Source organism: Apostichopus japonicus, chromosome 9 (genome assembly GCF_037975245.1).
Source record: "Apostichopus japonicus isolate 1M-3 chromosome 9, ASM3797524v1, whole genome shotgun sequence".
Lineage (NCBI taxonomy): Eukaryota > Metazoa > Echinodermata > Holothuroidea > Aspidochirotida > Stichopodidae > Apostichopus > Apostichopus japonicus.
Genome location: NC_092569.1, coordinates 31959569 through 31974279, shown reverse-complemented (window position 1 = coordinate 31974279; position 14711 = coordinate 31959569). Strand labels below are relative to the sequence as shown.

At 35.8% G+C, this 14711-nt stretch overlaps 1 protein-coding gene across 14 annotated transcripts in view; it reads right to left on the bottom strand.

Annotated features, from left to right (window-relative positions):
- Nucleotides 1–14711, bottom strand: part of LOC139974328 (focal adhesion kinase 1-like) — a 101584-nt gene that overhangs the window by 7561 nt on the left and 79312 nt on the right. For 12 of the 14 annotated variants that reach the window (XM_071981365.1, XM_071981364.1, XM_071981366.1 and 9 more), the window contains 9 exons: nt 10994–11148; nt 9192–9276; nt 7367–7467; nt 6119–6234; nt 4612–4712; nt 4014–4103; nt 2760–2964; nt 2342–2444; nt 612–740 (listed from right to left, as the gene is read on the bottom strand). In XM_071981365.1, coding sequence (XP_071837466.1) covers nt 612–740; nt 2342–2444; nt 2760–2964; nt 4014–4103; nt 4612–4712; nt 6119–6234; nt 7367–7467; nt 9192–9276; nt 10994–11148 — 1085 coding nt within the window. The remainder of the gene's footprint in view (nt 1–611; nt 741–2341; nt 2445–2759; nt 2965–4013; nt 4104–4611; nt 4713–6118; nt 6235–7366; nt 7468–9191; nt 9277–10993; nt 11149–14711) is intronic. The other 2 variants (XM_071981371.1, XM_071981372.1) reach the window with 1 other exon arrangement.

The window sequence follows — 14711 nt, the reverse complement described above, 5'->3', positions numbered from 1 at the left end:
GTTAATGTTTTACTAAATCAATATGGAAGGTCGAAAGAAGGAAAATTAGGGGAGATAGTTTTACGCAAAGTGTTACCCAAAGAAAGGGTTACAACTGATGTACTTAGACGCCATTTTGAGGGTTTGTATCCCTATTCGAAGGCTTAACCAGTAAATAGTTTATGAATTTGATTGGATTCTCAACATCTTCTTTAGCAAGACACTATTTTTGTCAAAGGTGTAAATCACATGTACAAAGCAAACTTGCAGGACTTTTTTTAATATTCTCAGATATAATTTAAATAAATTGAAATGATACTTGATAGTCAAGTTCAGTATCTTCATTTTTATTGGCTTTTAGTCACGAATATTCATTAACTGATATCTCAAAATCAACTCAAAAAGCTGCTTTATGATTTTTTTTTGTGTTTCTGCACCAAAATTAATACTCGCAATTCTCTACAGTTAAATAAAAGGCTTGAAAACAGAAAAAAAATGATGAGTTTAATTAAATATTGATAGTCAGGATTATTTGATAAATAGTTGACATCTTTGATGGTACTCTCAATCTACCAGTTCACCCTAGTTCAAACTAACTTTTTCAAATTTGTAACTTGCACAACCACTTTTACCTCATAGCTGGATGGTCTGTGGATAGTTTCTGGGTCGGAGTGATGATAAGGCGCTTTGGCTCCAGTAGGTAGGTTGGTGTCAGAGTGCAAAGAGGGGCCAGGGTAGGTAGGAAACCCCGGCCGTGAAGGCTAACGGTGGTGCATTAGTGGGAGAGGAGAAAAATGATGAGTTTTCGCTAGTGAAAATGGTGCTGAAGAGATGTTATATATATATATATATAATAGGTGGATGGCTTTGGATGAGTGGCATGTAATTTGACATTGGAGAGATCTACAGACTGTTACAAGGAACAATTTATACGGTATCGCAATATGATACGCAAGTAATAGTCAACTCGCTATGCAAGTGGCAAATTGTGATAGCAGTTTTACACACACAACAAACCATAGTTTCTTGGGTTGTGCTTTTTTTCTGTCAAATAATAGTCAACACTTTATGTTAGTGGCAAATTGTGATAGCAGTTTTACACACAAAAACCATATTTTCTTGGGTTTTTTTGTTTGTTGTCAATCTGAGACCAAATTCATAGCCTTTGAAACTGCTACAGAAATGTCAACCGGCAATTATTCCCTGCTGACTGTGGCGTGCTGTACATGATTTTGTGGACGACAGTGACAAGACAAAACCGACCGATACAGGTTCTTCTTTTTACAGATGGGCGTAAAGTTTGGTTTTTTCATCTATTCTACAACAGTGCTGAAGATATTTTTTAAACAATTTCATCTGTTTTTGTGACTACAATGGTAATACTACTCACATTTTTCTTTTAAAGGCAAGTATTGAAAAATGAGGATTTCACTGAGCTATGAGACTAATGTTATCTCGTTCATCTGAGCAGCAGGTTTTTATTCAAATGGGGTAGGGTGTTAATAGAAGATGAAAGGACGTTTCCATGTGTAGTATGATTCTAACATATTGGGTCATCAAAAAGAAGTTTAAAATTAAATCTTTATTTCCTAAATGTTCAGACAATTAGGTACTGAAATTAACCAACAGCAGACCATCATATACCACTTTAATATAGTTATCATAAATTAATATAACCTATCATGGCAGAACTGCTGAGTCATTGGAATTTAAAACTTTGAAAGCTGATTTAAAGAGCAATGCAAGCGGGTAACCCTGTTATGACCGAGGCAAATTTGATAAATAACTTCCAGTAGTGACAATACCTATTCAACATAAGATCTAAACTTGCAATGGCGTGCAAGGAAATAACAAACTAAAATGAATCAAAAGTTTATCATTTCTTTTTCCATTTTTTTTGTTCAAATTTGACAATAACTATTACACTACCACAGATAGCTAGCAATCAGCGGTGGTATGTTTGTCAATCAAGAAGCAAACTTACAGCAATTTGATTTGTTTTTCATATGTTCATTTTAATTGATCCTATTTACATATTTTACATAATTTATAATCGATTGAAGTAAATGCATCTTCCTTCTTTCCGCATAAATTTCCAGATAAATACATTCTGTATGTTATATTCTCTTGATCGATAAGACTAAAAATATTCGAAGCCAAAACATGATAAAAATAGAAAAATACTACTATGCCCTCAAGACCAGGCACAATCCCTTGCATTTTCATTCAAGGTTACTTTGTTAGAGAAAGTTCCTTCTTCAAAGTTGATCATGAATATTAATGAGAATGAACGGAGATGAATGTGTAATGGACATGAATAAAGGCGGTACAGTGCGCATGCATGATGGGTAATCTCTAGTACCTTCGGGGGCGGCTCGTCTGGGATGTTCCACATGGATGCGATTCGCCGGTTTTCCGATTGGAGGTGTGACTCTTTGTGCTCCCGTTCGTCCATAAGAATTTCACTGGAGGGAGGATCAGAAGGAATTAACTGGCTGGAATCAAAATGGCCGTTAAATTTGCCACACAAAACGATTTATCTGATAGAGAATGGGATCATTTATTTAGTTGGCACTGCTCACATTTCATTCAACATTCTGAAATTGATTTTTTTTCTCATCTATATTTATTCAACGAGTGGAATCTCTTTTGACAAACATTTTTTTAATCATGTGCAATCATAACACTTCCCCCTTTGTCAGCTCCCATACCCCACCCTCCTCCTTCCCCTCCCCCCACACTCCTTAACAGACCATGGACTCATCATGTAGCTAACTTACTTTAACCAACTCTTTAAATCTTTAAAAGTTGGTCTCTTTGAGGGTTCATAAGACCAGCAGAGCGTCATCACACTGTACAGAGAAGGGGGACAGCCTGCTGGCATCGGTAGTCGTTCACCGTTTTCGATTCGTCCAATCACATCGTTGTTCTTGATACCCTGAAACGGTTTGACTCCGTACATGAGAATCTCCCATATACATACACCTGCAGGCAAAAGGACAAATTCAGATGAGAAAAAAATGGAAAGGTCACCCACAAAGCTTGACATAACACCGTGCATAATATAGTCTGCACATCGTCAATGGTAAACGGATGGCAGAATTTAGTTACCATGGGAACCAATGAGTAAATGGGGCATAACATAAGCTTATGAATAACACTTTACAAAGACTAAGAACAAAAGAACACCATTTCCTCTACGATACAAATAAGTCACTGATACAGGAAAAACTCTTTCAACTGAAGTAGTTCGTGAATTAATTGTCTGGTACAAGTTTCAGTAGCTTTTTGGGGGTATTTTCAATATCAATTGTGAATATACTCCCAGTAGAATGCAGTTTCATGGCTTCACTTTCTAGTCAATTAACTTTCAATTAATGAAAAGTTGATCAAAAATATCAAGTTTTTTATTGTTTTTTAGATGTGATCGATATTACTAACATTTGCCATGATGATAAAATGTTTGGGAGCTTAAGGAATGATTTATGTACTTCCTCATCTGCGACTAATTGCTGAGAATTTCAGAGTGACTGTCTATTGAATAAATGCAATTCCTTCTTGAGTAATGCTCTGTTGGCTTGATTTATTATCTATTATCTATTATTACTGATTAATACAGTTGTTTCAGTGTTAATTATTAACGACCAATGCAACTTTTATCATTCATTTTTGCCGGAAACTTTTGCAAGCTGGTGGCAGCTTTTTAAAAAGATGTTGAAGAAGATTTAATCTGCTTCATTTCTCAATAGATTTCTGTTTCTTTAACTCTTTTATTTCTTTATTATCATTATTATTATTACTAATTTTACTTTAAACTACTTTATTTATTTTCTTCTGGTCTGATGAGTCACGAAACCTTTGCAACCACAACCATCTGCATCAATCGTTGTGTAATAACTAATGGATATTGGTGTGCTCACTCCAAGAGTCCATGCCTATATAAGGGGATCTGTGGTACATTTGGATAGATGTGACCATATTGAGGTGATTATTCTTCACAAATCCATTTTCAGTTTTTTAAGTTTTCTACTTACCAAACATCCACACATCACTAGCTGTTGTAAACCGTCTGAAGTTAATAGACTCTGGGGCCATCCATTTTATGGGTAACTTGCCTTTTGAAGCTGTTAAAAAGAAATAGTGAAAAGTCTAGATCTAACAACAATGACTCTTTTTTTCCCAATAAAGAATCAAATCTCTTAGGAGTGGAATTTTCATCAATTTATGATAGTGTGTTTAGCTGAATTGATACCTAGAATGCCATCCATATTTTCTAACTCTGTTCTTAGAAAAAAAATTAAAAAATTGAAAAGAGGCGATTTATGGTCCAACAAAATGTACTTAAAATTATATGTAAATACGCTACAGTATGTACTACAATAAATCAATATATCTGGCACAGTGTTTATCGGTATGCACCAATGCATTTCAGTAAGTCCCAGTGTATACCAACCCCCCCTCCCTCCACCTCCCTCATACATTTATTGATATCAAGGAAGGGCAGCCTCCTCTGAAGATGGTTTCAGAAGTAAGGGTAAACCATGTTACCTGTTAATAACTATAGCAGCTCCCTGATTAGATAACAAACTGAACATTAACTATGCCCAGGGTATATATAACACCAATTCTCACCTTTATAGTATGAATGGTCGTGTAGTAGCCGAGAAAGACCAAAATCTCCAAGTTTGACATTATCCCTGGCAACCACTAGGACATTCCTTGCAGCTATATCTCTGGGGGAATTATAACAACACAACAACTCATTAAAGATTAAAACCTCAATCCATCTCTCATCCCAATCCTTTGTGAACATTTCTTTAAATATCATTGTTTTATATTTCGTACTGCCATGGCCTGGTAATGCTAAAGCACTTTTATCCCAAAGTTCCAAAATATTTCCTCTTTGTTTTTTCTTCTCAAATTTGGTTCTGGAGATAATTTTTCTGATAATTAGGCAAATTTGGTTCTGGAGATATTTTTCTGACAATCAGGCAAATATTGGTTTTGGAGATATTTCTCTGACAAGACAATTCTGAAGTTTTGTTGTAAGAATTGGAGTTTATAATAATGTGAGAAAGATTTCTTCGGACAATAATCATCTTAAAATTGAAAACATAATTACAAAAATTTAGAGGGCCTGTGATTTCACATAACTATCTTTTTTCCAGTTAGTCTTAAGAAGATCCTGCTCTGATCAAGACATCAGGCCCTCTTAACTTTTATATCTTTAATACCTAGACAGGCTTGCTGAAGTAGATAAGCAATTTGTCAACATTTTGTTTCTCTTTATATCGAAAGAGTAAGGATGTCACAAACACAAATTAACGATTATAAAGAAATTTTATAGGAAGACACAAGCCTGTAATCTAGCAGCAGATGCAAACCTTATATAATCCACAAATCATTTATGGAAGCAGGAAGACAAACTCTATCGTAATATTTACATGTTGATGAAGCCTTGTGTTAATAGTATTGGTTCTAATACCCCAACCTCTCTCAGATGTTCCCAAGCTGCTGTTAAATAGTCAAATAAGCAGGCGTGTAGCGAGGAAATTGCCAAGGGAGGGGTGAAACTGTAGGCAAACTATCAGAGCCGTAGATACGGCATTGCAAGCTATCTAAGCGTAGCGCCACCATAAGTTGGCGTGAAGCGTGCGAGAAAATTTTGGCTGAAAATGCCTCCCAGATCGCTGGAAATGGCACTTCCCAGGCCTTGTAAGTTGCATCTTAGCATTTTCTCTTTTGAAAATACTAGCGATATCATAAAAACATACAAAAAAAATATGCTCAAGGGGGAGGCGGCTGTCCCCTTCCCCTCCCCCCTTGCCTACGCGCCTGCAAATAAGTTGGAATTATCAAACCAATAGCGATAAAGTATTGAACGATTTGGAACATCTGGGGGAGGGTGGGGTATCAGAACATTCACTCAAATCTGTCAACCTGTACTATTGACACAAGGCTTAATCAATATTATATAAAAATAAATATTTCCAAAGTTTGACTTCCACTTTCCATATTTATGATTTGTGGATAAATGTAAGAAAACTACCACAATATTCCTTATTACTCAGAACCTTTGGGAAGGGAAATGCTAGTTTTTAGGTATTGGAATCCAAGCAAAAGAGTAACGTCAGCTTACCTATGTACAAATTTTTTGCTCTCTAAGTATGAAAGTGCCGTACTGAGTTGATATGCGTAAAGAATTAACAAGGCTAAATTTAAATCTTCAGCATGGTTTTGTAAGAAAGACCTCATCTGTGATAAAATTTCAAAAAGGAGAACAAAAAGAAGATACAGAAAATGTTAGCAGTGATGGAGTCATTGAACCTATAATGTCTGACTAGTTGTGGGATAATGACATGATGTGATTGGATTGTGAGGCGGGCTTTGGATAACTGGCAGAAATGATAACTAATTAACGTGCAACTGGGTAATAAAGGCTATGGAAAGCTGTAAAAGATATAAAAAATTTATCAACTTCATAACTTTCTGACATTTAACTTGTAATGAATAATTGAAGCAGCATTGCGGAAGAAACAATATAAAAGCACAAATTTGATGCGATATCAAGACCTATACTGTCGTAAAGAGAGAAGAACCAAAACGAAGAAGGAAAATGACTGTCATAGAAACTAATTCATCCCACTCTATCATAAAGTGGATAATTGGAGAGAGAAATAACTTGATAGTGGGTAATTGAAGAGAGATCAGATAGTAATAACTTGATAGTGGGTTGAAGAGAGATCAAATATCAATAACAATCAAACTATGTGTGCATGTGACACTTTGACTCCAGAATGACAATTATGATGTCACACAAAGTTCATATGAAATGAAAAGTAAAATGACTGTAAAACATTCCAATACAATAATCACTATTTTTACATAGCAAGTTATGCATCATAAAATACTTTTAATTTTTATCAAACAGCAATTAAATCCCTTCTCAGTTTGGAAACTAAAACTAACACTATAAAGACAGTAATCAAACCTAAGTGAATTAAGCCTTCCTCAATGTAGTTGTTCTTTCTACAATAAACGAAGATATATATTAGACACAATTTACAATGACAAGAAGCAGCCTAATGTTATAAATAGTGTCACTAACCTGGTAACTTTGTAATAGGTAACAGATAATATATGTGCTGAGTATGTCAATGGGGGTCATATGACAGAGGTATTAACACATCACCCCCGGTCAGCATAATTGGTCTTTTATTTTCTACGATGGTGATGTCTTTTTAATTGTAATTTGTTCTGTACTTTGTACACTACACTGTTATTAGAATTCTAAAATTGACAAATTCTTTCCAAAACAATGCAAAAAAATTCATTGAAGATAATAGGCCTTTGTTTCTTTCAGGCGGCCGAACCACTTGAAACATACCTCTCCAAAGGGAGCCAATTCCATAACAATCCATATAGGTGGTTCTGTACACACACCTATCAGTTTCACAATGTATGGATGGTCAAACTGTTTCATTATATCTGTGAAAAGAAAAAAAAGGAAATGAAATGAAATGAAGTTGATCCAAAACGGAATGTAAAATAATAGCTTTGTTTATTTATCGAGGGTAAGGAAATGAATGCTATAACAACAAGATGACGAGATTCAACAAACTATGCTGCCGTTGTGTACATTAAGGACAGCATAGTGAAGGAGGTCACATGCAAGTCACATGTTTTTCCTTTGGGTGACTATGTTTTTTTAAGTTGTCTATTTGACAACTATGTTGACTATGTTTTTCACCCTATGACTATGTTTTTTTCACTGACTATGTTTTTCCCCTATGTTTTTTCCTGACTAAGCTGACTATGTTTTGACTATGCTGACTATGTTTTGACTATGCTGACTATGTTTTGACTATGTTTCTTCCCCTGACTATGTTTTTTCTGACATTTTTTTCCACCTAACTTTTATAGATACGTCTGTGTAAACAGAGTATAATATCACACCCAAATTAGTTTTTGCATGCTGCATAATATGCAAGAATATAGACCCTAGGAATGGCCTAGCACATAATTTCTCAGTTTGATTACAATAATGACCACCAGCACATTTCCAAAGTCATAATGCTGGAAACCTTGGTTGTTTTCACTCCAAATCAGCCCAAGTTGTGTTGGAAGAAAATAGATACCATTTGGTACCTGAGAGTTTTTTCTATTCCATGCATCTTTACCCTTCCCAGGGAATGGTCCACGCTACCTCCCCATCTGCTCAAGCAGTTAATGTTATTATTTATATTTGCTACACATGTAATTATAATGGGAGCAATCTTTCAAGCTGCCTTTGTAGAGTAGCTTCAATTTGCTCAGTTTGTGTGTTGTATTTCTTTCTGTTTCATTGACAGGATGGAATTATACTGCTCTTTCTTTTCCATGTACAGTAAATGAGGCTCGAGTCCTTGAAACTAAATCGAACAAAACTATTTCACTTCACCTTCTGATGCCGAGTGATTATGACTCACATCTCACACGAAACAATTAATCAGTGAAATCTATTAGAATATATCACATTTAAAAGTAAAACTGAATTTTTTTGAGTGCCAACAATTATTGACATATGCAAAAGAGCAGAGGACCACTTAATCCTCTCCATTTCACTATTGAAGAAAGGTTATTGTGCTACACACATATATGTACTTGCATTTGAGAGCTGTGATAAAAAGAGAGTCAGTGAGAACACACAAAAACTACTGTACAATGGTTTTAATACTTTGATAGTTTAATTTTCATAATTGTGTGTCCTCAATTGAAGAGCACGCCTCTATATTAATACTAGAAGGTATGTCTGCTCAACGCTCTCAGCAAATGTTACCTAGGGTGTCCTCAATTGAAGAGCACGCCTCAATATTAATACTAGAAGGTATGTCTGCTCAACGCTCTCAGAAAATGTTACCTAGGGTGTCCTCAATTGGAACATGAAGCAATTACTACAGTTTGGTGCCTGGGACCAGGCTTATCACCTATAGGGGATTTTGGGACTATTATTGGGTTCGGGGGGGGGGGGGAGGGGGTAAGTGTTGAGTTTAACCATTCTATAGCGGTGTTAAGGGTATGATTACTGCTGCAAAGTCCACTGATGCAATACCCTTTTTAAGGGAGACTTTAGAACAATACGACAAAGTTTTTATTGTTGAGTGTTCTTTTCAGCTGAAGAATACAATAACACTTTTCTATCAATTATGGCTGAGAATCAGCAAAATACTTACAGGCTTCTTCAAGGAATTTCTCTCCGACCGTCTCAGTGCTTTCAACTTTACAAGTTTTGATAGCCACCTCTGTATCGTTGCCTTCCTGTGAACAAAATTTACATGCCAAGAAAAATGTGAGAGAAAACACAAAAGCCTGGAAATGTTTGCAATCTTCAGCCAGTAATTAAAATGTAATGATTAATGTGTGACTTACTGTTGTACACTGAATGGTGAAATACAGAGTATTGCTTTAAGTGTTTGAACAACACTCATAAATTGTAAATGAATCAAGACTCCATCACTGGAGACAAGCCATACAGTAAAAGGCTACATATTTCAACAACACAGTCCTTTTTAAAGTTGCATTCACCACCTCATGTATTATTCACACATAACTGTACAAACCCTGTGACTAACTTAAAGGGTGTGAAGACTCGTGCGCAATAAGAAACGTCTAATGCCGGTAATCTGACCTAGTTGCGAATGAGGTGTAACAGAAGTGTTAGACGCCACCATCGATCCCAGAAAATACACAGCTTGCTACCATCGGTAATTAGACACTTGTGTACAGTCAGTACATACAGCTGCGGTCTATACCCACAGCACAGTGTATAAACAACACAGCGATGGACATCTCAGGTCCAGCTAAAGATAACAAGGTATCACGTTTCATTACTGTCTGCATTTTGTAGCAACACAAACAAAACGTCACTTGCAAGCAACAGAAAGTTAACTTTTCAGATGGCCGCACACGGTTTGGGGCGAGTCTTCAATGCCTTTAAGAAGTCTATGTGAGTTTAAGAATTTGTTGGCTCTAAGGAATTTTCTGGTGGCTGAAGTTGATTGCTTTAACAACATTGATTGGCAAACTTTCTGAATCTTTAGGCCAAAAAACCACATCCTCGTACGAGTATTTTATATTGTGAAGATATGAATTTTTCAAATCTTGTGATATTTTGCATCTGGCAACAGCAGAATGGATGATGTCATCATGACACTTCAGCTAACAATGTCTTTGTTGTTCTTTATAATTTGTCGATCATTTATTCACAAGCAAAAAGAGTAATTAAACAAAAAGGATACATTTTGATGAAATTCTAAGTAAAGAGAATTTTAACAGCAAACCAAAACCTTTCAAATGTCCATCAGGTTTCAAGGATAAATCAACAAACGATTTTAATAGCCTAAGTAAAGGTTCTGAAGAGCATTTACCCAGATGATATCACAGCCCCTTCCCCCACCCCCCCCCCTCCTGAGATTGAACTTCCTGGATTAGTGGAAAGTGTTCACCTGCAAACCTTTGAATGTCTATGTATTCTTGACTAACTGAGGCCCGAGACTGTAGCCTCTACTAAAATACTATTTTTTTGAGTTTTAACTCCTAACTGACAAAGTTCTTGCGTTAAAAGACCCTACACTTATCTTTAACAGCTGTGCGCCATATTATTGTCACACTCTAGTTTAAATATGTATAGTTGATAATGTATGATCATAGATTACTACAATACATACATATCATTTATAATACTACAATCAATGTCAGCATTTTTGCCCCTTTTGTTTATTAAAATCCCAGCAGCATAACAAGCGTACAGCTGATGTTGAGTTGAACTAGTCACTGGTTTCTGTAACATGTTTTCTCCGTAAATAACGTTGTGACATTTAAATCCGTTGGAAACTAGTACTTAGTAAGAGGAAATTACCACCGAATAAAAAGTAAAAAAAATTAAAGAATTAAAAATTTTAAATTTAAAAAAATTTTAAAATTAAAAAAAAAAATATTAAAGAAAAAAAAACGAAAAATATCAAGATTGTCGTACCATATCTTTAAAGATTCCTTTGTGTACATCTCCAAACTGGCCCTCCCCGATAATCTCGATCAGGGACACCTCTTCTCTCGCAATCTCGTAATCCTTCGTGGCCGGAAGAGCGTAATCGTCATCGTCCACAATCTCAGCGTAGTCGTCGGATAAAACTGAAAGACGATTTGCGAGAGATTGAGAATTCTTTGAAGGTGAGGGTTGACAGACAAAGTAAAACGGTTCTGTTGCTGCTGCCATCTTGTAATGGTCTTTCCGAGAATGAATTAAAGACGGACTCCAGCTCAAAGTTTTTTTGACCGATTCAAACAATCACTAGCCGGTTCTTCCCATGCTTTAAATAAATTTAAATTTAAATTTATTTGATGGATTTAACCAATTCTTTTCCAGTTTTTCTCCTTCAAGAAATTTAACCAAATTACAAAGATGAGGAAAATAAGTGTAGGATGAAATCCCAGGTAAAATTGTTACACAGATTTCATCAGCAGTTAATGAGCTGCCCCACACAGGGCCTGAATGTGGCTGTTATCACATGATCTGCGTGTCCTACACATGAATCTGTCCGTATACCATGAAAATGAAACCATAACTAAGAGGAACATTGCCAACAAAGTCAAACTTTTTGAGCAGTATATCAGAATGAATTCCATGCTTAAATGCGAATCATCAATTTCAAACTTCCAAAACGCGTTCACCTGAGAAATGTTTCCACTTAAGTACCTTCAGCTTTATATATTACAATATTACAATATATTATATATTACAAAACTGAAACCAATTAGAACTTATCCAAACCACTAGACCGGCTCGATTGAAAAGTCTCCATGCGGAAGGAATATATATACTCAGTGGGTACATGTATGCAATAGAGTTGTTTTTCCCAGATCTCTTCCAATGTGTAAACAACAAGTTGCATCCAAATGGTTCAGGCCATTTAAGTTGGAAAGAAAAAAAAAAACGCTTCCAACAAATTGTTGATTTGCTCTTCATTAGATACAGACCTCTCTTTTGATTACAAACTGAAACTGTGCAGTAACTACAGAAAACAAGGACGTTGCATGAAACTTTTCCAAACCTAAAAAGCCTGGTAAGTCTCTCGGAAAAGGTCAAATTTAGGAACATATTAAATGTTGAAAAATTGAATGAGGAAGGACTGTTCCTTGCAGTTTGCAATGTAAACTCTGACGAAAAATAATTCTATTTAACGTTGATTTGAAAGAACTGGCCAATCTCAGCATACTGTAGGTCTCCATAAATACTGGAGGAGTGTTAGCTAGCATACAAAGGAGTGTTAGCTCAGTGGTTAACGTCGGTGCCTTCCAATCATAAGGTCCCCGCTTCGAGTCACTCCAAGATTAATGTATGTCGTCCAGTTAAAGAGTTGTTGACAATTGACAGTTCATAATAATGAATGTTAAATATGAATGTAAGACACTGACTTCGGTCAGCTTGCAGTTTTGATAAGCCAATGAGGCTTCTTCGCGAGTTCCTGCTTGCAGGAGGATCTAAAATACATTCATACTTCAATATATCAAATGCTGACACCTAATGAGCAAGTTTTATAAAGCTATGCACACTTGTAATGAAAGGAAAGCAAAACAGCTCATCTCACTTGAAGCTGCGGATACTAGGGGTAGAGTTTTCAGTATCACTTTTCATAAAATATGTCTCGGGATCTTTATCACTTTGTTTACATCTAGATACAAAACATTTCCTTCTTGACACGTCTCAATTCATAATCTTACACAAGATGAAAAGTGTTTTTTAAAGTCAACCTTTTTGCCAGGTAAGTTCACTAAAGAAAAGTTGAGAGAAAAAAATAATAATTCCCAGTTCATTGACCCTTAAAGGTAGTCAGTATAGGCCCCAATTACAGCACGCTATAATTGCTTGAAGTTTTCAAAAAAGTACTTTCCTGGAGGTCTTTTAACTCTCCAAAATTGTTCTCAGACATTTTTTAAGGAACACACAAGATGACTGAATATCTCAGTGAGGAAAATTTCCTCGAAGGTAATACAAACAGTTTAAGAATTTTGACCAAAGGTGACCATATTTGAATATCTAGCATATTTGGTGCCAATACAGCATAACCTTAATATGCAGAAGACATATTCACACACAGCCCAATACAGACATTTCTTCACCATTGAACCAGAAGGATATGCTATATGACAATTGTATGTTTATAAAGATTTAATCTGGTCAATAATGAAACCTCTCTGACAGTAAGCTTCAAAGTAAAATTAATAGTACCATAACTTTTTTATAATGCAATTAGTTTTTCCTATATATGGTGAAATCCAAGCAGGTAATAACCATAATTATGAGAATATAATGCTGCAGTCTTCAGCCCAGAATATGCATATTTAGTTTAGTTTAGAGACCCAAGGATCAGGAAGCCTTACAGTAGCTTATTTGAGACCCTATCCATGTTAGATCGTGGATGAACACTGGCTTTATTTCAAGACTTCTCTTTTTCGATAAGTGTCCAAAGGATAACGAGAGGCAGGGGTGAGAATTCGCTCCCATTCCTGCTCCCTGGACCACCATTTAACGTCCCCATCCTACGGACAAGAGTGTATGCCCCAGCTGACCACTTTCTCAAATACTGAGGTAGGGAAAAGGCACCCCATTCGACATCAATTTAGCTTGGCTGCAGCATCTTGCAAACTGATGGGCTGTGCAGGGGAACCAATGTAATCTTTTGTTCCGGGCACTTTAACTTAATAGGTACAGTAGTGCTGGTCTGCAGAGACAATAATCTCTATTGTTTGATATTAATTCAGACTTGTTTAAGTCCAGTGCATAATCTATCGTGTATGGCATCACAGAATGCTACCGTATGCAAATAGGCCAATTGTTATACAACTCAAAGATGCAGAGCCATGTCTGGTACACAGTTATCATAGTATTTTATAAGAGACAAAGTTGATTGCCCTCAAAACTGCTACATAAAAAGTGAACAGTAAATTATTCTCTTTTGTCAGAGGGAATTTATGCACCGTTATTTTTCTTTTCATATGGTGTGGAAACACTGTACATAGGCCTAAGTGTGAATTATATAATGTTAATACTTGTTTCTAAGAGAAGCACAACAGCAGAAAATTCTCATGAATGTTAAGATTAGCTGTGATCAGCAATATACAATGCAAAGGAAGTGACACAATGATATTGTTTATATGCAAGGAGAAATCATAAACAAACTGGTCATTAAGAACCATGATGATCTGATCTATAGGAGCCATATTTTCTTCAAACAATACAAATTGGGAAAAAGTTGTTGAATGTTAATAACAGATCTACAGTATGTGGTTATAGCTATTGGGCTCTTCCTGATTTGAGAGTCATCAACCACTAAAACCCGTTTACAAAGTTACTTTTATTTCAACTACTTAACTTATGTCGTTTCTTTGTTTTGTCACTTGCAAACCTTTGGGACGAGGCCTAAGGAAATGGATGTTTTGATAGTATCTTGTATCTACTTTGAACTGTTCAGTATGATACTCTAACACAGCACTGTGGCCATTTATCCAGTGGAAAATATGACTGCAAGAGGATTCAAAAGATGGGTGCATGAATTCAATTATGATATGTGTAAAAGTAAGTTGGCCTGACGTTTCGATCCTAGCAGGATCTTCTTCAGAGGCTAAATCAATTATGATAATTAGATACACGTTTGTTAAATATACAAGAAAGATCCTGGCTATTCTCATAACAT